Source organism: Microcebus murinus, chromosome 2 (assembly GCF_040939455.1).
Source record: "Microcebus murinus isolate Inina chromosome 2, M.murinus_Inina_mat1.0, whole genome shotgun sequence".
Classification (NCBI taxonomy): Eukaryota; Metazoa; Chordata; class Mammalia; order Primates; family Cheirogaleidae; genus Microcebus; species Microcebus murinus.
Window position 1 is genome coordinate 124,327,058 of NC_134105.1, and position 25,883 is coordinate 124,352,940.

At 34.2% G+C, this 25,883-nt stretch overlaps 2 protein-coding genes across 8 annotated transcripts in view; one reads left to right on the forward strand and one right to left on the reverse strand.

Moving 5' to 3' along the window:
* The window catches only part of ANGPTL1 (angiopoietin like 1), a 33,513-nt gene extending 18,556 nt beyond the window's left edge, over positions 1 to 14,957 (reverse strand). Inside the window, exons 1-2 of one of the 2 annotated variants that reach the window (XM_076000410.1) lie at positions 14,506 to 14,957; positions 7,503 to 8,351 (exon numbers count right to left, since the gene is read on the reverse strand). In XM_076000410.1, coding sequence (XP_075856525.1) covers positions 7,503 to 8,325 — 823 coding nt within the window. In that variant the 5' untranslated portion in view covers positions 8,326 to 8,351; positions 14,506 to 14,957. The remainder of the gene's footprint in view (positions 1 to 7,502; positions 8,352 to 14,505) is intronic. The other variant, XM_012772600.3, reaches the window with a different exon arrangement.
* RALGPS2 (Ral GEF with PH domain and SH3 binding motif 2) overlaps positions 1 to 25,883 on the forward strand; it is a 171,791-nt gene that overhangs the window by 111,182 nt on the left and 34,726 nt on the right. For all 6 annotated transcript variants that reach the window (XM_076000408.1, XM_012772598.3, XM_012772597.3 and 3 more), the window contains 2 exons: positions 21,164 to 21,301; positions 23,165 to 23,255. In XM_076000408.1, the coding sequence (XP_075856523.1) occupies positions 21,164 to 21,301; positions 23,165 to 23,255 (229 nt within the window). The remainder of the gene's footprint in view (positions 1 to 21,163; positions 21,302 to 23,164; positions 23,256 to 25,883) is intronic.

Consider the following 25,883-nt stretch of genomic DNA (forward strand, 5'->3'; position numbering starts at 1 on the left):
GAAAATTTAGTTGAAATCCTAGTGGTGCTTATAGCTACTTTTTCCTCCTCAGTAAAGATGGCAAATATCAGAAATCAATATTTGTTTATATTTATTTTACAAATATACCATTAACCTGTCTTAGCTCAATGTGTACTGTTGATCTTGGCAGAAATATTTTCTCTTTTTTTTTTTTTTTTTGAAACAGAGTCTCACTCTGTTGCCAGGGCTAGAGTGCTGTGGAATAAGCTTACCTCACAGCAACCTCAAATTCCTGGGCTCAAGCAATCCTCCTGCCTCAGCCTCCCAAGTAGCTGGGACTACAGGCATGCACCACCATGCCCGGCTAATTTTTTCTATTTTGGGTAGAGACAGGGTCTCGTTCTTGCTCAGGCTGGTATCCAACTCCTGAGCTCAAGGATCCTCCTGCCTTGGCCTCCCAGAGTGTTAGGATTACAGGTGTGAGCCACTGTACCTGGCCAGAAATATTTTCTTATCATTTGCATATCTTATTTGCATTCTGCTCTAGAATTAGATTACAAATTGTTCTTATATTAAATGTTTTACTGCTTTCTCTGTACCATAAAGAACTTTGCTTAATAGGAATTCTTAAATGACTAATAGAAAATTGCGAGCTTTATTCTTGAAAGGTCAAATTTAGCTTGTTGATTTTCATATTATCAGAAATAAATTGATTGACATGATTTAGGAATTTGTTCGTAATTGTTCAAAAGGTATAGAATGGAAGTGCTTTTCTTTTAAAATAGGAATTTTAATTATCTTCTCTGTTTTTTACAATATTCTTCTCAAAACAGGAAACTGGAATTCCATACAGTGAATTCGAAGGAGCAGTCTCTCTGTTCCATAGTTTATGTGATGATTAAAATTTATATAGGGCTAATGAACTCCATTTAATAGATCTGACTCATAAAAAAATGTTAGTCAGTCATGCCACATTATTTCCCAAGATGTATTTTTCATTTAGAACACATATATTTTTGGGGGGGGAAACAGAGTCTCGCTCTATTGCCCAGGCTAGAGTGCCATGGCGTCAGCCTGGCTCACAGCCACCTCAAACTCCAGCTCAAGCAATCCTTCTACCTCAGTCTCCCAAGTAGCTGGGACTACAGGCATGCACCACCATGCCTGGCTGACTTTTTCTATTTTTAGTTGTTTGGCTAATTACTTTCTATTTTTAGTAGAAATGGGTGTCTTTTTCTTGCTCAGGCTGGTTTCGAACTCTTGACCTTTAGCAATCCTCCCACCTGGGCCTCCCAGAGTGCTAGGATTATAGGCATGAGCCACCACTCATATTTTAAATAGAACAATGGGTTAAAAAAAGAAAAAAAGATTTCATGGTTTGAATAGTAGCTTTCCTGGGAGCCACCTCTAGCATACATGTCCTTTTTCTATAAAAGGAACTTTTAAATTAAACTACAAGGAAAATCTCTTAGGGATAGGAGAAACAGATAACCAATTTAGAGCTTTCAAATAATTGGTTAGCTCCTAGAATCTTTTGAGAGGTAAACTTTTTAATTTGGTTGTTAGTTAACTATAAGATAAATATATTTAATAGCATTTCTGGAGTGGGAATTTTGAGGCAAAGGCTTTCTAAGGTAGTAATAGAGTCTTTCTTATAATAATATGAATTACTTCATTTATTAATCTGTTTGCTTAAATTGCAAGTAGCACCTTAAGCTTTTATTTTTTAACAATTATTTTTCATAATTGGTTAATTATGGTTAATTCCAACAGTGCTGTTGCTTAACCATTCTTTTTATTTTGTATTGTGTTAATATAAGCATTCCACTCAAACCAATTGTACCTAAAAAGTTTACTAATAGGCTGCATCATAAATAATTTAAAAAATGTAAATAAATATTCAGTGATTTAAAATAAGCCTACCACTAAAAAGCACATTTTTAGTTTCTAATGACTGCTTTTCAAATTTAACTTTTTAAGCTTACCTCTTATGTGTCTGCATATGTAATATAACAAGACAAGGCAAATAAAGGGAATGCACAAAAAAAGCTAGTAATTAATGATGGTCAGACCATACCAGATCATACACAAAGCATTTTCACCTATAATGCCTCATCTAATCATCACAACAATCTCTTTTACAAAAGAGGCAACTGGACCTCAGAAAAAGCTTTGCCGGAATTCAAGTTTATTGATATTCAGATCTATGCTTTTATACACTGTGAAAGAACTTTCTCAACTCCACTTATATACAAGGAATGAACTCATTTTTATAAGTATACTATTTGTAATGCTTTCTTTTATGAAAGACTAACCCAATATGTCACCACTGAGTAACATTAACAGTTAAGGATTTTATTGATGGCAGCTTTTCAGATGTATAGTTACATTTCCAAACCTTTTGTTTTTAAGGTAGAGAAGAGATGATGTTTCTGAAAAATGTTTTTTAACTAAAAAATTATTATTTTCTATAAGTTTGTTTTTCCATGTGCATTTTTCTTATAAGTATTTTAAAAGAAAATATAAAATTGCCTGTTTTTATAACACCTTTTTAAAATAAAATGGTGAAATATACATAACATAAAATTTACCATCTTAACCATTCTTAAATATACTGTTCAGTGGCCTGGAACTCCTGACTTCAAGCAGTCTTCACACCTTGGCCTCCCAGAATACTAGGATTACAGGTGTGAGCCACCGCGCCCAGCCATGTTCAGTGGCATTAAGTACATTCATATTGTTGCCGCCATCACCACCATCCATCACCAGAACTCTTTTCATCTTGCAAAACTGAAACTACAACCATTAAACAACTCCCCAACCACCCTTCCCCCCTACCCCTGGCAACCACCATTTTTCTTTCTGTCTCTATGAATTTGACTACTCTAAGTGCTTTGTGTAAGTAGAATCATACAGTATTTGTCCTTTTGTGACTGATTAAATACCTTTTAAAATACAAACTGTGTATTTTCACCTTATGCATTTAGAAACTTTGGGTTGAGCATGTACCTACATGTAGAGTGCAATAATATAAATTGCTTAGTGCCGTGAGCATCCATGAGCACACCAATAACCATCTATCTTTGCCCTTTTTGTGCAAGCACCCAGACAGTTTTAGATATCTTTCTCAGAGAGATATAAAAGTAATATGAACAAATAATTGAGCACATTATATAAAGAAAATAGCATGCCTGTTGTTGCTCTGATTTGGTGATTTGGTAAGAATCATAGAGTAATAGAACTGGAGAAGGGTGTTAGAATCATCTGGTCCAATCAGCACTCTCATTGTACAAATGAGAAAACAGAGACAGACAGAGTGACTTACCAGACATCACAAAACAAAGGTAATGGTGGAACCAGGTTTTCTTAATTCTGTGCTTTCCCTTATATGTTCATTAGTCTATTAATTATTATAATAATTCTTATGGTGTAGCTAATTATGCCCTTGAATTTAAGAGACCAACATTTGTAGACTAAAATAAGTAAAAGGTTAATGTTTGCTTAAAACAAAAAATAATGAATAACAGAAAAAAGTTATTGGTCCTTAATTTTTATATTAAAGATTGGTTTATGGGGGGTATATAGATCATTGTTTCATTAAAGCAAAATATTTTTAAAAGGACTTTTTTTGTTTTTTAGCGTATTATGGGGGTACAAGTGTTAAGGTTTTTTAAGAGGACTTTTGAATCATCTCAATCCACAACATGTGATTTAATTCTATAACATTATATTTTTCTTGTACTAAAGTTCAATGTATGATAAAACCTAGAAATGGTATATTTCATTTTATATAGTCATTTTCTTAGAAAAGTTTATCAGTGTATAAATAGGTGAATAATCATTTCTACTAAAATTGGTGATACCATTCCTTTAAGATTCAGGGCCCACATAGAATACTCCATGGCAGTCATATCCATACTTACATAATTATACACGTCGTCAGTTTAAAGAAAATGCACATATGTTATGTTTATTTATGAATTATATATACAAATCACTATACTGATAAATTATATACACTAAAACTTACACAAAACTTAAATTTTTAAAAGTGGCATCAAAAATAAATATATTGAGCTCCAAACATGGTTTAAATAAATAAATAAATAAATATAAATTTTTTCTTTGTATACCCAGTGGATCACTTTGTTCACATTTTCCATTTGGAAATCAAAAGGCTTGAGGATATTAATGATCATTTACCCAATTTAATTATACTCTGGCATGTTGCTACTGTACATTAGAACAGTATAAAATGAATGTATCCAGTACAATATAATGTAAAGTACTTTCATGAAGGTCTTTGGAATGACAACTTTAAGAAGCTCTGTTACCAAATTAGCTAACATTTAGCAGCTGCAAATATGATACAATATCTATCTACCAGGAAGGAGCTTATAATATAGTTGGAGGGCATTTTATTTAGATGTACTTATGTGTACATATAAAGATGTGTGATAATTTAAGAGGGACTGTGTGGAATACCGTGGGTATGTTACAGAGAGTGTAGAGGTTCGTGGAGAGGAACAATCACTTTAAGCCTGTGGGAGGCAACACAGGCCTCAAGGAGGAGTTGCAATTTTATTTGGTTGGTTGGTTTGAGCTTTATAATTTAAATCAGCAAAAAACATGGAAATATTTAGGAGAAAATAAGTAGATTTATTTTAGTGGAACAGATAGTTTTTGTAAAGGAAACTAATGAAAGGAAAGGTAGCAGAGTAAGCTTGATTCTTCGAGGAGGACATTATTCCTAGCCAGACTAAGTAAATTGGACTTTTTCTGTTTGCAGTGGAGAACTGCTGAGGAGAAGGGTGGTTATGTGGGTGGTTTAAGAAGATGTGATCTGTTGGCAACGTAAATAATATTTTGATGGAGAGAGAAAATGGCAGGCTATTCAGTTCTTAGTAAGACCTTACCATTTGAGCCCCAGGCACTGTTCTAAGTACTCTTGAAGTGTGAAACTCTATGAGGTAAGTACAATTATTATTCCCATATCATGGATGAGGATACTGTCGCATGGAGAAAATGTTTTCCAAGGTCACACAACTGGTAACCCAAGAAATCTCTATCTTCTACCTGCTGCCATGGATAACTTGAATCTAAGAGTTTTTGCTCTGCATAGGAATGAGGGACATGTACGTGAGAGACTGAAAAAGGGACATGGGTAGAATTAAACTGACTATGTATGGGGCAGGTGGGAAGTATCAAACATGAGCCAATCTAATTCAGAAACAAGTGGTAAATCAAAATAGAGAAATCAAAAGAATTTGATCCATCGGTTTTACTTATAAAAATTTATCCTAAGGATATAATCATAGAAAAACAAAAGGAAGAAAGTTATTTTAGAAAGTTACAACAATGTTGATGACCGTGTTTATGAAAGGAAAAAAGAAAGATTTGGAAGTTATTCAGGGAGGCTTTTTTTAAAAGGTTTATTGGTATTTTGTAGATTTTCTTCACATACGTATTCCTTTTGTAATACTAATTATTTCTAAAAGAATGCTAGTTTGGAAAAATTATTTTGGGGTTTATTTACCATTTCATTCATTCATTTCTCAAGTGCCTACAATATGCTGAGCACAACGTGCCAAACCTGATCCTTGCTAGATGTTGAGATAGAAAGATGAAAAGAGAGTTCAGTATCTTCCAGAAGTATTCAGACCAGCAGGGAGACAGATATATAAATAAATAATTTCGGTGTAATATGATATAGAAATCATGTTCAAGAAATAGTGATTTGGGAAAAGAGCCATCTAAGCAAGTTCGTTTGAATCTGGGATGTCATAATAAGAGTACTATTTAAGTTAAGCCTTAAAATCTGCTAAGTTGACAGGTAAGCCGAAAGAAGGCATTTCAATAAAGGAAGCAGTATCATGTGAGGGTAATGATAAAATATCCAAATGTAAACACCTAGCTTTGGTTAGAATCAGAGAGAGCTCCATTCATGGGTCATCTAAGCAGTGGTGATACTTGAAGCCTTGAAGAAGGTATATGAGGCCTCTAAAACCGGATACCTTGATGAAAGCCTTTTTAAGGAACAGAAGGGAAAAGGTGCCAGTGGAGGACCTATAGAAGTAGCAAGTCAGAATAATATAATATGGAAGCCCAAGAAAGCAGTGCTATGAATGCTTAGTGATATCCACCACCGGGGAGAAATGCAACCACTTCATAATGTATTTCTTTCCAGTCTTTGTTCTGTGTGTTTGTTTTGTTTAAAATTAGTTTGTAGTCTATACAGTTTTATGCCCTGTCTTTTCAATAAGTGAATGAACTAATTTAATTAGTTTACTCATATTTTTTACTTTGGGGTATTTGTGTTTCCCCCTCCACTCTAAGGAAGCAAACCAGCTTGTAAAGGATTCAGAGTGGCTTATGAGAAAATGGATGCAAGTGTAAAATAAATGTGAAATACTTCTCAGAAAGTTAGCAGTGGGGTTAATAAACTGTGACAAAGATGAATTACTCATCTTTGTTTTTTGAGCACTTGGATCAGTGACTGATGTTGAATGAAGGGAAGAAGAAATGAAATTAAGTAGAGATGGGGATCTTAAGATTAGTAAAAGGATTTTTTTATGGTAATGAAAACTTGTATTTATTTGGATACAAGGTACAGATTGTAGTTTGCTTAGCCTTGGAAAATAGGAATTCCTTTTCCTCTAGAGGCTGAGGGCAAAAAAGCATGGGGTTTTTTTTGTTGTTTTTTTTTTGAGACAGAGTCTCACTTTGTTGCCCAGGCCAGAGTGAGTACCGTGGCGTCAGCCTAGCTCACAGCAACCTCAAATTCCTGGGCTCAAACAATCCTCCTGCCTCAGCCTCCCGAGTAGCTGGGACTACAGGCATGCACCACCATGCCCAGCTAATTTTTTCTATATATATTAGTTGGCCAGTTAATTTCTTTCTATTTATAGTAGAGACGGGGTCTTGCTCTTGCTCAGGCTGGTTTCGAGCTCCTGACCTCGAGCAATCCGCCGGCCTCGGCCTCCCAGAGAGCTAGGATTACAAGCGTGAGCCACCGCGCCCGGCCAAACATGGGTTTTTAATACAGATGTTTTTAAGAATAGGAGAGAACAGAACCTGATTAGACTTACTCTCAGTACAGTAGCAGAGGAGTCATCTGCTGACAGTGGAGGTGAAGAGGTGTAATTACAGGTTTGGCAGTGAAAGCAAAATTTTAGATGTTCCTTTGGAAGATGGTAAGAACAGCAAGAGGTTGTAGAGCACCTAGTGGGAAGCTGATGGGATGTTGTAGAGCAGGACTTCATAGGTTAGGAGTGGAACATGGACAGATTTCTGTCTCAATGACAGTAGCCCCTAGATATAAGAATTTGGATGGAAGACTACTTTTTTCACGGAATACACTCTTGGAACCTTAGAGCTGAGAGAGGAGATGTACTTAAGTTCAATTCTTGATGATATTAATAAACAAAAATGGAAATTTAATATGTGTGTAACTCCACTAAAATGAAGAATAAGCATTTATTATGAGCATTGTTTCATAAAACATATTAACCCAATACTTTCATTTTTTAACAGTAACTCACCTTCATTGATAAAAGTTACTGGTGGTATCTTGAAAGGGCTTTTGGTGGGAGAAGTTGCCAGATCAGGTGGCGGCACTAACTCTCTGGGATAGCCTGGATCCCTCTGTATCTCATTACCTCCCAGCAGACCAGGAGTATACTGATGACTGTTAGGGATGTGTTGTGGCACCGCCTGGACAAGAGGGGGAGACACATGGGTGTCTTGTCGGGAAAATATCCTCAAGCACTGTTCTTCCAACAAAGTGATCATCACAGACTGGTTATTGACAAGATCAGTCAAGGAAGCATATTTCAACTCGAGTTCCCTGTACCTTGTTGCCATCTTCAGCATTTCTGTGGTGACATTGAGGATTTTATTTTCCAACTGGGAAAGTTCAAGTGAATTATCCCTCTTACGGATAATCTCGTGTAATAGTTGCATATAGAGTTGAGTAACACGAGAGTTCATGTTACGGCTTTCTTTTCTCAGAAGCTTTACCTCATTTACAATGTTCCCGTCTACATCCACCACCAATTGCAGTACATCTATCTCCCGCTTCTGCCTGGAAAGCACATCCTTCAGATTTTCAAGGTCCATCCTGGTGATCATGTCTTTAATGGTACCTGCATCTTGCCCTTTGGTGTTGACACAAATTGGCCCTGTTATTTTTTGTTCAGGTACCAGGAATGTGTATGCACATTTCTTTGCTTCGTCTTTACCATCTGTGGCACGAGGATATCTTCTCTGGGTTATTTTTTTTATTTTGAACTGTCCTCCTCTGCAATGTCCAATGCCCATTAGGAGGAAGAATAGCACACCTAGCGTCCAGATAAAAGCTTTCATTTTGAGATGAGGTTGTACAACAGTGTCTTTTGGGGAAAAAAACAAATCAGTGAAGGGAAAAAGTAAAAAGAATTCATATTAATCTACATATAAAAACTAATGGAAAAACCAAATATTTATCAGTGTTAATAAATTAGGCCAGATTAACTTTGTTAATTTCTTAAATTCAATTTTAAGTTACAGTACTTGGCATTTTTTTTTAAATATTAGGTTTCGGAGAATAGCTTTTCAAGGTACCACCTCATTGTAATGCTTCTCGTTCCCCAGCTCATTGAGCAGATTTTGGTTGGTGCCCACTGTGTATGAAGGCACCCTGTGAGGTGCTGTTGGGGCTTTTGAGATACTGATAAGACGCCTTTCTTATCTTTAAGAAGCTTATTACCTTAAGACTATGAAAATGGTATACAGTGTTAGTAAGGCCTTAATTAAAACATTCTTGCCTAACTAGTATAAAAATTACCAGGTGACTTTACTAGTCAGTGTTTTAGATTCATACTGTACAGTTTCAATTAAATTGGTCCTCTGTTATAAATACCATGTCTTTTTTACCTATCAAATTAAAAAAACATTTTAGACAAATCTCAAACTAGACAATTTTAGCATCATATGTTGTTTTTTGTTTTTGTAGCATCTCTTATTGTGATTGGTGACAAGTTTAAGAATGATAGACTACTCATAGTCATTATTGTGGGTAATTGTGTTTCCTAAACCATAATTACATATATGCTCTAAGCTTATAGATGATTCTAAAGGTTCATTCTTCTAACAGAGGTTCTACTGAAATATATTTTAGTAAAATATTAATAACTTTACATATCCATTACCAAGGAAAGAAACGTATCTATAATTGAATAGGAATGTTAGAGTTGGAAAATGCCTTGGAGACCATCTCATTCAAGAACCTCTTTACACCTATGTTGAAGGCCAAGGCCACACAAATTTTAGAACCTGGTGTAGATTGGGTTCCCTGACCCTTAGTCAGTATTTATAGCAGCGACTTGTATGCCAAAAGCTGTGCTTGGAATGTTTTGTTTTTGCTGTGGCAGATGAGAAATACTTGTTCTTTAGCGTACAGTTTCTTCTGAGGAAACACTAGAACTAGTTCCAAGAACTAAGACTTCCTTTCTCTTTAGTTACCTCCCAAAAATGTACTACCATGTATCCCTGAAAATAAGACGGTCTTATTTTTATTTTTCCTCAAGAAGATACCCTAGGGCTTATTTTCAAGGCATGTTATTTTTTTTAAGCATGGTACAACAATCTACATTTATTCAAATATAGTGAAGTCATCTTCTTCTGGAACATCATCATAATTCTCCAAACCCCGAATTCCATCCTAAATTTCTTGCGACTCTATTTCCTTTAGAACCATTGGCCCCAATCTCCCATGTCAAGAAATAGAGCTAGCTCTCCTGGGGCAGATGAGAAGGGCTGCTCATCTTCTTTCCCACTCTGCACTCTGCGACGACATGCATGGGTTGTGCAGATGCGCTGCGTAGCCACGCCCATAACTAGGTCTTATTTTCGGGGTAGGGCTTCTATTGCGCAAATGCTTAGAAATCCTATCCTGCCAAGGCTTATTTTATGGGTAGGTCTTATTTTCGGGGAAACACGGTAGTAGTAGAATGGGTAACTTGTGTTTGTTCCATCAGGTTCACTAGCAAGTTGCTATATTGCAGCCTACCTTCCGACTTTTACAAACTTGATTCCTATCTGCAGGGTTTTTTTGTTGGTTTTTTTTTTCAAGACAGAGTCTCACTCTGTTGCCTAGGCTAGAGTGCCGTGGCGTCAGCCTGGCTCACAGCAACCTCAAACTCCTGGCCTTAAGCAATCCTCCTGCCTCAGCCTCCCGAGTAGATGGGACTACAGGCATGCGCCACCATGCCCGGCTAATTTTTTCTATATATTTTTAGTTGTCCAGCTAATTTATTTCTTTTTTTGTTTTTGTTTTTTGTTTTTGTAGAGTCGGGGTCTCACTCTTTCTCAGGCTGGTCTTGAACTCCTGAGCTCAAATGATCCACCCGCCTTGGCTTCCCAGAGTGCTGAGATTACAGACATGAGCCACCACACCCAGCCGTCTATCTGCTGTTTTTGAAGGATGGCAGTGGATAGCCTAAGATAGATCTTTTCTATTCAATTTTCCACCTAATTACTTGTTTCTTGATAGAGAAGCCAGGTTCTAAGTTGTTGTGCCTATTATTAATAACAACACAACAATAATAGTAGTTAATACTTGATGGGTGCTTGTTCAGTGGCAGGTACTATTTTAAGCCCTTTACGTTTTTTACTTCTTACCATAACTGTGTGTGGTAGATTATTACATCCCATTTTCAGAAGAAAAATTTGACATCCAGAAGTTAAGTACATTATTATCAAGAGTCACACAGCTTCTAAGCAATGGAGACAGAATTTGAACCGATACAGAAAACTTTACAGTTCATGTTTTTAATTAACTACTACATTATATGGCAGTATATTCTAAATTATTTTCTATCAATCACACTGTGACAATCCTTTATATTTACGTAGCATTTAATACATGTTAACTATTTGCATTCACAACAATACTATGAAGTAAATGCTGATAATAAAATAATTTTACAGGCCGGGCGCGGTGGCTCACGCCTGTAATCCTAGCTCTCTGGGAGGCCGAGACGGGCGGATTGCTCAAGGTCAGGAGTTCGAAACCAGCCTGAGCAAGAGCGAGACCTCGTCTCTACTATAAATAGAAATAAATTAATTGGCCAACTAATATATATAGAAAAAATTAGCCGGGCATGGTGGCGCATGCCTGTAGTCCCAGCTACTCGGGAGGCTGAGGCAGGAGGATTGCTTGAGCCCAGGAGTTTGAGGTTGCTGTGAGCTAGGCTGACGCCACGGCACTCACTCTAGCCTGGGCAACAAGTGAGACTCTGTCTCAAAAAAAAAAAAAATTTTACAAAGGAGTAAAGTCATTGAGAAGCTAAACTGCTCAAATAAGACTCAAACCTTCTACTCCTAACTTTTCTAGACTTACAGTTTTTATCCTTATAACTATGGAGGAGTTTTAATTTAATTTTCTTGTTTTTGGCATCCTTTTCCTGATTTGTATCTCTCTTCATTGACCAGTTAATTATGCAAAAGTATGTGTGGATTATTTTTGATAGAATTCGTTTACATCATTTTTATATCCTGGACTTCTGTGCTGTCATTCTTTTCCCTCTGTATGTATTCTGTAAATTGGTATTTCTGTCTCTAACTTGTGATTATGGATCTCTCCCCAAAATAAAGATTTATGTGAATGAAATATAGACTTTGCAGCTACAGTCAGGAAGACTACTGCTACTTTCACTTTCTAAAACCATGTCTCCTTATTTTTGCTGTTTTCAATTGAGTATGTTTTCAAAATAGATAAAGCAAAGAATGTATGGAGTGTGGAGAATTATTTTTCTTTTACTAAGTTATCAAGATGGATTAAAAAAAGATAGGGAGGATGGGCTTATTCATATTCGTATCAAGGCCTTTTTAAAAACAATACGGGAGTCATCATTGATCCAAGGCTGCCTTTGGTGACTAATGTCCGAAGCACACATGGATGAATACTTTTAGTTTGTGCCACACCTCACCTTCTGACATCTATAGAAAATTTAGAAAAAAAGACTTACATAAGAGTTACCTACATCAAAACTGATAAAAGATTTATTCTTATATTTTCAGATTCATGGAATTTAGATATGGTTTCTTAAACTCAGGACCTTAAAATGTAAGCCACGTACCTCCTGGGTGTAAATATATATAATTTATCCTACATATTTAACTTACCCAGTGCTAAATTCCACTTGTTTCAGTTTAATAATAGAATGGAAACTCTTAGGTCCTAAAATTATTTTGTTTGAATAATTTCCACTATGATATCAGCTACCAAAACAAGGAAAATTCAGAAACTATCATGAAACTTCAAAACAAGTAGAATTTTATGAACAATATTCTGATTTAATAGCTTATATTAATACCAGACACATATTTATAGAACAGCTAAGAGCATATTATCCAAGAGTGCTGTTGTGACTTTGAATCAGTGTTATCATTGAAGAACAAAAGACATTAAAATGCTAATCTAAATTAAAACAGAAACAGCTTCCTTTTGTGTATTCTTTCTTGGTTTATTGTGGTTCCTGTAAGATTAAATCATAATATAAATCACTGTCAACCATAAGAGAATCTAAGTTAGTATTTAAAGGAAGCAACTAAAAGTTTATTTTTAAAAATAAATATAATTCCCTTCGTCTTACAAAAGTAATGGCTTCATTGTCACTTAAAGTAAAGCAAGGGGCCACATTTCTTAAGTAGTAGACTAGCTACGTCATGCCTAAATAACTGGTTTTAAAAACACATTACTGTTAAATTTTCTAAAAACATTCTCTTAAATATTTTCCCACATATGTTCAGTTTTAAAGTGAAAGATTCATAAATCTGTGTTACCTCATAAAACCTTTCTGTGTATGGTAAAATTTTCCTATGTCCCAAGAGAATGTTATAAATTAGTTACAGTATACTTAAGTTAACTATGTCTTTGCTTGGTTGTTTTTAGAAAAGAAAAAAAAGTCTTCTATGTATTCGGTTAATTTTATTAGTCTCTTCATAGTTGCTACATTGCCAGCCTAGAGAAGAAATAAAAGTCAGGATTTACTTCCTTTCAGATGGTAAACTCATAGAGGCATCTAACTCTCTGGGTCATGCACTGAAAACAGCAAGAGGCAATGAAGTTAAATTTATGAAGCATTGAGGATATGTTAGATATAGAACCTCTGGATTGTGAAATATGTTCTGGGAAGAGACTTGAGAACAGTCTAATCCCCCGGATATATTTAAGAAAGGGATAAATAGTTATCTGTGTGATTTGGGTTTCAGATTAAATGCTTGCCTAAGGCATCAGTAAGAACTGAGGCTTTATGAAGTCCTGCACTTTTCATAGTGACAACAAAAATGAGAGATGACAGTATTTTAGATTTAGTATTGCTTAGAAATTTTATCCAAATTTCTTGTAAAGTATGTTTAACAAGGATCCTTCCAGTATTTAGAGTTTTGAATCTTTAAGGAAAGGACATGAAAACAAAGTTGGAAAAAATTTTAGCCTTAGCATTATTTGCTGTCAGAGATTCTTACCATTAATATGTTTAATTTTTAAAAAGCCAGGGAATCTCGAAATCATAATAAACCTACGTGTCTTTGATGTTAAAGCTTACTACTGGTAACTGGTGATTTTACTTTTAATAGTTTTCATAACACAATTAAAACAAGCTCCCAGATAGAATATTGAAGGAAACCTTTTTTGTATAGAAACCTTTGTATTGAAGAAAACCTTTTTGCTTACCAAAATTATTTCTATCTAAAATTATTCTATATTTTGGGCCTTTTAATCTAGTATACAAGTAACTTATATCTTAGAAGGGTTTTTATTTTCTATTGTTAATACTCGCTACTTACATAATACTCTTTTGTATGTGTATCAATAACTTTGCTTTTCCAAGTAATTCCATTTGTAGCAGGTTTAATTTGTCACCCAAATTAAATTACTGTTACATGTTAACCTGGAAAACTATTTAAAATTTTGATTTTAGCAAGAAATACCTTAGATTTTTCTTAAATCTGTACAAGAATTTCTGCCTAGTATTTGCTTATGCTGTAATTCAGGTTTTGTTGCAAAGCTTTTTGGTTATTTTTATGTCTTCTCACCTTTGTTTTGTAACTATACTTTGAGAAACCCAACAGTTTATATATATCTTCAGCACATACACTAAAGCTGTGAGAAGGGAAACTAATTATATTTACAGTTATTTTCTTTAGTTTGTATTCCTTTGTTTGTAATCATCGTGCTATAAACCTTAAACATTTACTGTTACTTTTTAACATTTCTTTCAAGTTTCACTAAAGCACTAGTTTTCAGAAACCCAGTATGAATTTCAGTTTATAATCATATACAATAAATATCATTAAGTTGAATCTCAAAGAATGCATTAACCATCATAAATTATTTAATATTTCCACATAAAGTTCCAAAACAAACCTTTTTCAGATGATAAATTATAGTATGTTCCAAAGTTCTTTGTTTAATAAGAAATTCTGAAATTTTTACTACCAATATAAAATAATTATGCATTTTTATATACAATATTTTAAAATAAAAGAAATATTCAGTACCTTTTTGTATCTGTTGACAAAGTGAATCCAGTAACTTGCCCTTATTCTTGATTTTTAAAATCAGTGTAGACGTTTGTTCATCTGTGACTTTAATGCAGCTGCATTTTTGTTTTGGACCGTTGAATCCACGCTGTAAGAAGGAACTTCTTTTTCTTTTTACAATACTAATCAATTGAATTTGACAAGCCACCTATGTAATTTTTAGTAGTCTAGTGGAAGTTCTGGTCTGTGGGCTGTCTTTAATTGGGCAGAGAAAGCATTGTGGCTTTGCTCTGCCTGCCACATGGAGAAATGCAGTAACCAGCTGCAGCTGACCCAGATTGTATATACAGTACCCTAGAATAGTGATTCCCTCTTTCTCAGTAGATTCAAGTTCAGCCCACATATTACATCACCAAAAAATTGCTAGAGACTTAAGATTTCCTCTCTGTAGCCTTAAATAGAGGTGGGGGTAGTGGGATCAGCGGGAGGTTGAATAGCTTCGAACAAGGAGAGATTGTGCAGGTTGAAGGAAGGGCACCATCTGGAAACAGGCTATCATAGTTCAGCAGGCAATTGTAAAACAAACATTTTTGTCCGCTGGCCAGAGATCTTTTAAGTTGAATACTGAAAAAATAGTACTCAACTTCACTTAGAAGTAGTTGTACGCTGATGAGTTTAGTTTTTGTTAACAAAGAACAAGAGCTAGACTTTGTCAGGAGGCAGCCACCTAAATAATATAATACTCTTTATAGCCTAGAAGAATTTTTAAACATTTTACTAAGTTGCTATTTCAAAAGGTTTTTAACTTATAAAAAACTTGATGATGTTGTAATATGTTGTATCTACTATATAATGTGTCTTAAGAGAAAACTACTTGTATATATAATTACCAAAAATAAGTGAAATCACCAAAAATGAGTGAAATTCTTTCAGATATTTAATACTTTTTAATCTTAAATTCTGGTGTTATATAATGTCACATCCTCCTATTCTACAGAATGACCTCTCTTCTCTGTGTGAGTTGTTCTTGTTATTAATAGATGTGTTGTGGCTTAAAAACAAGCATAACCCTGAACTGAGTAAAAAACAAGAGAGCTCTGACTCACCACAAACTATGTGAACTTAGACAAATCACTGTACCTAACTCTGGCCCAGTTTCTTCTGCTATGAAAATACAGTATTAGATAGGGAATTAGTGTTGAGTATCAACTATGCTATCATATTTCATTAATTGAAGAAATGTTAATTAAGTAACCCAATAGCTGAAGAAACATAAACTTAAGCATCTTAAGTAATTTGGCTTGGTACTTAAGTAGTGGAACTGGGATTTGAATATTATGGCAAAGCATCACGCCACATCATGCCACGCTGCCTCTCATTGGATTACCAAGATGCTGAATGCTGCTTCTGGATAAAATTTTTGGACTTCTACTTCCTATTCTTCCTTGCCTTAGCTTGTGCTGTTTTTCTCTTTCAGATAGGGCACATTGTCAGTCCACATCCTTTATTCAAAATCTGAGATTAATTTCTACCTCTTTCACAGAATTCTTTCTTTGAATTCCTATAGCATGCATAGGTATTTAAGGGCCTATAAAGGCAAATGCTCACAACAAAAATGAAGCAGGTAATATAAATGAGTAAAGTAAGCCAGCTGTAAAATAATAGAGGAAAATCAAGATTATATCAAACTGGCATCCTTATGGTTAATTTAAAGGGATCTGCCTATACCTTCTCAGTTGTGCCTCATTGTGGCCATTAAGGATTATGAGACAATATTGCTAGCCCTTCCCATTTTTCGGGAAAAGAGAGTCATTTAGATTTTTCCTGTCATATTTCCTGAGTTACAAATATTGAGTCAGATGAACTGCCAGCTTCTAGCCTGTGTACATAATATATATACATATATATATATTATGTATAATTTCTTGATCATTCAGTGATTATGTTGTATTCACTAATAGTTTTATTTGAGGGAAATATGAGATAGTAAAAAATTCGTCCTGAGCTTTTTAATTTGAGCAATCTTGAGCTTTCTAACTTAAGCAATATCTAACTTAAGCAATTAGTAATATCACTAACCAAGGCAGAAAATTGGAATGACAGTTGTTTAGGGACAAATAATAGTTAGGCATGTTAGATTGAAAATGAAAGCCGGGAGCTTAGTTATGTAGAGAGATTTCAAAAGTCATCGGAATTAGGTGGTAACTGAAGTTACAGAACTAAGATACTACAGAGACAGCCCAGTGTGGTGGCTCAAGCCTGTAATCCTAGCACTCTGGGAGGCCCAGGCGGGCGGATTGCTCTAGGTCAGGAGTTTGAAACCAGCCTGAGCAAGAGCAAGACCCCGTCTCTACTATAAATAGAAAGAAATTAATTGGCCAACTAATATATAGAGAAAAAATTAGCTGGGCATGGTGGCGCATGCCTGTAGTCCCAGCTACTCGGAAGGCTGAGGCAGCAGGATTACTTGAGCCCAGGAGTTTGAGGTTGCTGTGAGCTAGGCTGAGGACACAGCATTCACTCTAGCCTGGGCAACAAAGTGAGACTCTGTCTAAAAAAAAAAAAAGATACTACAGAGAAAGTAAATGTAAAATGAAAGGAAGATTAATGACAGACCATGGGTAATACCAATTTCCAGGAAACATGAGGAAAAAGAAGAATGATGGGGGGAGGGAGAGGCTAGGAAAGTAAGGTAGGAAAAACCAGAGAGCTAGAAGGGGATGATTAAAATACTACAGAGAGATTAAGTAGGAGGGAAGATCAAGAGAGAGGTTTAAAAACTTATAATGAGGAAAAATCATTAATGCCTTTGCCAGAATAAGTTTCAGCATCATGATAGCTATACATTTCAGATTATTTAGTGGGCTGAAGAGTGACTGTATAAAATTTAACTGACAAATCAGTATCCACAATATATTAAGAAATTAGAGGCTCATGCCTGTGATCCTAGCATTCTGGGAGGCAAAAGTAGCGGGACAATTGCTTAAGTTTAGGAGTTCGAGACCAACCTGAGCAACAGCGAGACCCCCACCTCTACTAAAAACGGAAAAATTAACCGGGCATGGTGGTGCAGGCTTGTAGTCTCAGCTACTTGGGAGGCTGAGACAGGAAGATCACTTGAGCCCAGGAGTTTAAGACTGCAGTGAGCTATGACAATGCCACTGCACTTTACCCAAGGTGACAGAGTAAGACAGTGTCTCGCAAAAAAAAGAAACAATTGTTCTTTGTGCAAATAAAACATGTTAAATTTTTTTTAAAAAAATTAGAACTCAATAAGAAAAAGACAATCCAAGAGGGAACAAAAGGACAAAAACATTACATAGAAATGTAAATGTTTAACCTCATTACTGATCAAGGAAATGAAAATTAAGACACAAGGAGATACCATTTTATACTCACAAGATTGGCAAAAATTAAGATTGATGATACCAAGCATTAGTACAAATGTGGATCAGCAGAAACTATCAAATAAAATGAATGAGTAAATTGTAATATAGTCACACATTAGTTTATTCTCAATTTAAGGAATTATAGCTACATTTAACAGCATAGATAAGTCTAAGAAAGTAATGAGACAAAGCAATCACAGAAGACCATATGTTTACAATTTATTTAACAAATGCTTATAAATCACTTGGTGTCTACTAAACACTTTTCTAACTTTATGAATATTGTTATTTAATCCACACATACATTAAAATATTTTTTAAAGCTCAAAAATAAGCAAAAGTAAATAATATATTGTGCAGGTATACAGACATGTTTTTGTGGAAAAAAATGAGAATAATGTTAAATTTCAGGGAACATAAATAGATGGAACAGTATTGATGTAGTTCTTTTTTTAAGTAATATATTTTATTTACCCCAATATATTTAAAATATTAACATATAACCAATATATGTTATTATTATGAGATATTTTACATTAATTTTTCATACTAAATTTAAAATTTATTTTATCATTCAAAATTTATCTATTTTTTAACTTAAACACATTCAGAATAAACACATTTGAAATAATAGTCACATGTGGCAAATGGCTCTCATATGGGACAACAGTTATAAAGAGTGAGTGTTGTCATTTGGATTTAATGGAAAAATGGGAAAAATTGGCACATTAGTGACCAGCTGAAATCCCACTTCTTCCTTAAAGCCTTCCCTGATCCCATCAGCAGAGAATATTTTTTTGTACAGAATTTTCATAAAGCTTCCTTTCAACCATTTCTGTGTTACTTTTAACATATCTCTTATTGCTGTTATCAACGCACATATGCTGGGATCCCTGTGTCATTTCCTTGAGGACTCTCAGCTTTCCTTAGGGCTGTTGTCGTTCCTATGTTGACTGGTCTTCACGAATGTTTATTATATTGTTTGGTAATAACAGCTATTGCATGTGTTGATAATTCTTTAAAAGATAAAATGATTCTCACAAAAAATGAATACATGTTAAATATTTTATTATATTTAAATCACTAAATTTATAAGGGAATCAGAAAAATCCATTTCAAGGGAGAATTCAAAGTAACACACACATAGGCAATTAAGAATGCTGAAATAAATTTACAAATAGTTGCAAAATTGGTCAACAGCAACTAGGCAATAATCAATTATATCCCACTGAATATAATTTATTGGTAAGTTTAGGGACAAGAATTTGTATTATTACCAAGTTACAACATCTTACAGAGTTGTAAAATAAAATAGCTCAAAAGGGTCAAAAGAATGCACTGAATACAGGATACCAAGTAATCTTTTTTGCTTATTCAAAATCTTTCAGTTTTTCCTGACACATGTAAACTTTTATGTGTATCAAATATTACACATAATATTACATAATATTACACATAAGTGTACTATTCTATGTTTCTCTTTCAAGTTGTTTGAAGGGAGGAAGGCAAGGGTCGTATCTTGAAAAGGGGATCAGATTTGAAGGGTTTCTTTGATTTTGTTTTCCCAAATAGGGGAGTTTTAAATGTGTATATTGGCTCTGGGAAAGGAGCTAGTTGGGACAAGTGATAGTAGAGGCAACAGTGGGTATTTGGAAGGAGGCGGCACTAATTACATACAGAATCACAGTTTAGATTTGGAGAAAAAAGAGAATTCTTCTTTGAGATTGGAGGAAGTAGGAAGAACCTAGGCATAGAAGTATTTGGAGTTGTAGGGGGAAAAAAGTTGAGATTTTCTAAGGAAAAAGTATTTATGATAGGTGGCTTAAAGAATACTGTAAAGATTTACTGATTGGAAAGTGAAGGATACCAGGATGAGTAAAAGGATTGCCATGCCAACCTTTTATGGTATATTAAACACCTATTGTGAAATCATTGCAAGGGTCTTTCTTTTTAGAATGTAAGACAGAGCAACTGCCTTAAATGAGTTTATAGTCTTGATCAGATATGGTATAAATAGGAGAAAGTAAAAAGATTATAAAGTCATAAAAGTTATTGAGTGAATGGTACAGATAATGTATGAGTTTTTAACAGAATGTAATTTTTTTAAAAACCTGCGCTACAAGTGAAACCTCTAAGATCCAGCTGAGTCACTGCCTAACAGGTTGCATAGCATTAGACGGATCCTTTCAATCAGGTTCTTCATATATAAAAAAGCGGGGGTTAGGCTAGACAGTTTCTAAATTCCTTTCTTGGCAGCTGTGAGAAAACTAGAGAACCGTTAACAGTGAACTGGACATATAAGATACAAGATTTGGATGGGCAGAGATAAGTCTAGAAAATATTCAAGGTGGAGGAAAATGGCATGAATTAAAACTTAGGGCTTATTTAGAAGACAGTGGATATGTCATTTTGGTTGCATTTACTCTGAGAATTCATGACATGGGTAATGAGGTAAAAGTAGGAAAATACATATTTTTTTCTCTCCAACTATAGTTGTCTTAAACATTTTACATATGCATAGTGAACTCTCAGGAAAAATTTTTAAGTGAGTGACCTTCCATGTTCAGGGTGAGTACAACCAAATTACTTTAGGGGATGTGTTATTTTTGTTAGTACAGAGAATGTGGGGAAGGGATAGGAAAGAGTTAACTTCAATTTGTAGTCACATGAACTGTTTCAGAAATCCATTTGTTGATCTTTAAAACGTAAGACATTTCTACCAGATTGAGACAATTTTCAAAGTATTTAAGTCTCCAATGACAGTAGTTTATCAACCCAAAGCAAGAGGTTATAAACTAATATTAAATAACGTCCCCCATCTGAGGGTACTGGCTAGGCTGCCTAAGCTAACTTCTTCAGGCTATAACACAACTTGGAAAATAGACACTGCTTGTTATATAGATTTAAAAACTGAGGTTCAGAGATAAAATAACTGTCTCCTCTATGCAACTAATCAGAGGCAGAGCCAGCTCAAGGGCTTGGCTTCTTTCCATTAAGTCCCATATGTGCTGGATTTTCTAACTCCAGCCTCAAACCATACTTGAAAATGGTATCGTAAGAAAACAATTACAAAAAATCATATCATTTGCATGTCTGACCCCCACTTTACAGAAAACTAGGCCCCGGTGGTCATGTTTTAGCAAGGCTTCAGTATATTAATAGCAGTATATTCTAAATATGGCATACATTAGAATATATCTATAAACAAGCTTTTCCTCCCTTTACTTTGTCATGCTTGTCCAAACTAGGCAAGTAAGAAAACATTCATTTATCTAATTTTGTTTCAGGTATCTATTTGTCAGATTTAACATACATTGATTCAGCATACCCATCAACTGGCAGCATTCTAGAAAATGAACAAAGATCAAATTTAATGAATAACATCCTTCGGATAATTTCTGATTTACAGCAGTCCTGTGAATACGGTAAGTTTGTAGGGGATAATGCTAAGCCATTAACACGCTGTGATTCCAATGATTTATTTACACATATTGATAACCATTTTTCACAAAGAGGGAACATCAGTTTTTTTGTTTTTGTTTTTTTTGAGACAGGGTCTCACTGTGTTGCCCAGGCTAGAGTGCAGTAGCACAATCATAGCTAACTGTAACCTGAAACTCCTGGGCTCAAGCGATCCTCCTTGCCTCAACCTCCTAAATAGCTGGGACTACAGGTGCCTGCCACCACACCCAGCTAATCCACCCCCAACCCCACCCCCCAGAGATGGGATCTTGCTATTGCCCAGGCTGGTCTCCAATTCCTGGCCTCCAGCGATCTTCCCACATCAGCCTCCCAAAGTGCTAATACTACAGGCTTTAGCCACTGCACCTGACCCGTCAATTTCTTATTTCCATCCTAAATGAAAGGAAATAATGGTTATTTTATTTCAGCATGTGCTATTCAGCATCCTGTTTAACACAGTCACTCTCACACTAGAAAAAAAAATTTTTTTCTCTGGAGCCACACTGTTTTATTAAAACAAAATGATCCTTTCTAATTTGTTATTTTTTATTGTTTTCTGTGTGTTTGTTATATGCAACGCAATCCATGGTTTTAGAATTAAATTTTCAATATTAATTATAACAAGAATATCAGTAAGTAAGATTTTCATGAACCAACTGCAAGGTTTTGCTTCACAAGGCCCCAGGGTTAAAACTAAAACTAGCCTGAGTTAAATACAACTCACATGAGTAGTCAGTGTGTTAAGATACTGCTTTTAAGGAATTTTGAAGTATTTAATATTTAAAATTTTCATTGTTATCTATTGCTCCTTGATATTTTATAACAACTTTGCTCACAGAGCAGAGGTCAGTAAGTTTTAATATTTACCACCTCGTAGTTACTAGTTTACAAATTTTTTTTATTATCTTCATCTCATTTGCTCTTCCTGATCTATAATGTAAATAGTTTTTATATTTTTTAATTAGAGAAGTAGCTGACACCCTTGCACCTAGTGACAATTGACTAGCTTTCTTGAGTTAGATACTGAGTAAATTATCAATTTTTCTTCAAGGTATATTATGAAATGACACATATAGGAAGAGCTAAGTAAGGCCAATGATTTATTTACACATGATTAGAAAAAGGGGAGTTTTAAAATGTTTAAATGCTTTCGGTTTGATAGGGAATAAAGTTAGGCTGTTAATATGTAGTTTTTATGGGTCTTAAAAAACAGTAAGTTTTACATTATCTGATTTATTTCAAGTAAATTTGTCTCAAAGCTAACTTTTATGTGTTTATGCTTTTAAGAAAACCTCAAAAACTTCCTAAAAGTGTGTGGAGATAGAATTTTACTGAAAGTTAAATACTTCCTTATTCTGTCCTTTTCTCAATTTGTTAGACATAACATCAAATTTAGTGTTAAATTAATGTTTGAAATTTAATAGGAGGGAGGGGAGAAGCCATATTTATAAATGGGAGCCAGATTTCTATAAAAGAAAAATAACTGCCTTCACATCTTGTATTTAGTTGAGGTTTGAATATAAATCACAATGAAGTTCCTGGTTTTTTTTCTGTGAAATTTATCAAATAGGCAGGACTTTGTAATTGGAACTGTTTTGTTTCGTAAAAAAAAAAAAAAAAAATCTATTCAAACAGTATGCAATTGTAATTTTCTAAATTATTTCAGTTTTCACACTAAAGTCTTTTTACCTCAAAAATGTCCTTCTATAGTTAATTTAAATTTTGGTGTCTTGTGGCCTTAATTTACCTTTAATTATTTTTCTCAACTTTTAAAGTTCTGGTAATGATGTACTTTCTTGGATAATTATTTATCACTTTTTGCCTAGACATTCCCATGTTGCCTCACGTCCAAAAATATCTGAACTCTGTTCAGTATATAGAAGAACTACAAAAGTTTGTGGAAGACGATAATTACAAGTAGGTTGGATCTTCAAAAGTGGTTTGTATAACTTTGCCCTGTCCTCCATCCCCATGTATTTAAACATGTAAATCCTCCATGGTATCACACTAGTGCCTACTCCAGTGGTACATTTACAGTGGTAAAAGTACTTACATGTATTTCTTTTTAATCACTTACTATGATTGAACTAATACACAAATACCTCATCCGTTCTTTTATTAAAAAATATTTCCTTTCTCAAGTTGTAGAGAGCTAATATATGATAGTTCTAATTTGAATTTCTTTCTTTCCCCCTAAGTTCAATCACTGAATCTTTATGGAAATTTATCTTTTAATAGGAAAATTATTGAAATACTGCAAAATATAAAAATTACTTTTATTTTTATTTTATATTAATTTGTATTATTTTATATTAATTTTTATATTACTGAGAGAATATTGAACTTTCTCATCTTTGAGTAAGAGACATTTCTCCAATATAAAACCGTATTTATTATTCTCCCTGTATTATAGCAAGTCCTTTATTTAAGATTTTTAAAATAAGTCATGTCCATTTCTTTCTCCTTATATCTGCAGTATGACCTAGGACAGGAGGATTTTAAAATTACTAACCTTTTTCATCTTGCAGTGGTGTGCTTTACATCATAACTACTGGTTTTCTCAAAATGTGGGAGGATAAAGAGCTTATCTTGAGGCTTCTCATTTTTCTTTTAGCTCTATTTGTTAATTTTTTTAAAAGTTTATTAGCTTTCTTATGCCAGTTGTTCTCAAGCTTTCTAATTGAATTTTGTGTTTCCATAAATGTTTTTTCTAATAAAAGGTCATGTTTTATAAATTCATCAAAGTGAAAGACTAGATTATTTTTCAATATCAATGCATTGCATAAAAAAATTTTAGCCCCTTTGGTAATGATTATGAACTTCCTTGTTCCATAGGTTTCAACAATTTTTTTTTAATTCTACAGAATAGAATTAGTCCTAACAAAAGGCTAGAAATTATGGAAAACAACTAGAAATAACTTTTCTTCAAATAATAAATATATTAAGAAGCTCTGGTTATATACTTAGATGTATCTAAATTTTTACTAATGTTCGAAAACACCTTTATCTTCTCCCCCACACCATAATATTAATGCTTTATATTTCTATATCAATTTTGATTTCACAAAATGCATGTACATGCTAACTCACTTGAAAATGTATGAGGTTAGTGGATGGGCTTTTTTTTAGGCTGGAGTTGTTTTACAAATCTATTGCCCTGGGTTGTAAGTTTCTCAAGTTTGATAATCTTTATCTTATATTTACCACTATTTTTCCTATCTCCTTTTGTACAGTGAGGTATAGAATAGATAACCTAAAACTCAAAATATGAGTAAGTAGCTGTTAAACATTTCTTTATCTGGCTCAAGAAACTCATCATTGAATTTAAAAGAACTTAAAGTTTTAACAGGTAGAAACAAAGTCTAACAAAATTTTTCATAATTTTAGCAGACTATTATTAATTTTAGACTATTAGACTAATTTTTACTAACTACCATAAAAATTTAATATAGTATTTATTGAATCTGGTTACTTTGTGAAAGGATAGACTTGAAGACATTAAGTCACTCTAATAGTCCACAAACTGACATATTGTATGATACCTTCATTTTTATAGGAAAGGTGATGCTGTTACATTCATTTTTGTTTTCATGAGTAGCTAGAATTAAAGCAGCCTTCCCATTATATTTAATAAATATTTCTTAAGTTTTTGCTATAAGCTAGTTACTGGGCTAGTTGCTGAGGTTATAAAAATAAGATTTTGTTCTTGCCCTAAAGAAGCTCAGTTTAATGCATGACACATCCACAAAACAGATAATAAACAGAACTGTGATAGAGATATGCCCAGGATGCTGTGGAAACATAGATAAGGGGAGACCTAATGCAGCTTTACTAGGAAAAGTAGAGAAACAGCTTCAGGAGACAGTGTCACCTGAGGCTGAATCTTAACAGGTAAGTAGGAGTTAGCCCCACATGAAGAGTAAGGAAAGGGATGCTGAGGATGCACGATCACAGGACTGGGTGGGAAACTGTGTTTGCTTAGGGAGCTACAAGTCACTTGGTGGTGTTGGGTCTCATATGGGAGATTGGAGAAGATAGATTGCTTTTCTAAGGATGCAGTTGTGTTGCTTGAGCCTACTAATTAAATGTTGTTGAAAATTAGAGTGTCTTAAGGTGTCATTACAATTATTAGAAAATATGTTAGAAAAAACATTTTGTTGGAAAAATGTTTTTTATGATGAAAAATTTTTAAGTAGAAATGACACTTCACTTATCAAAAGACCTCTGTTCTTAGCAACTTCATCTATTAATTTATAGGCAGCCAGTATAGATATTACAAATTATATGTATGTCTTTTAATCAGGATGAAAATCTTTCTAAGTTATTTTAATACCAAACATATCTTTTCTCAACGAATCAGCATCTTTTATTACTTTGATGATATTGAAGCAGTTGACACTCAGACTAGCCTTTACTGCTGTGCTTTTTAAGATGCCCCTGCTTTTTATACTTCTTTCAGTTACTAGCTGCTGCTGACAGCAATATGATTGGCCTAATAACCTTCCTCTCTAGTCTTTTCTGTTCCTTTCTGTTTTTGATGCTGTT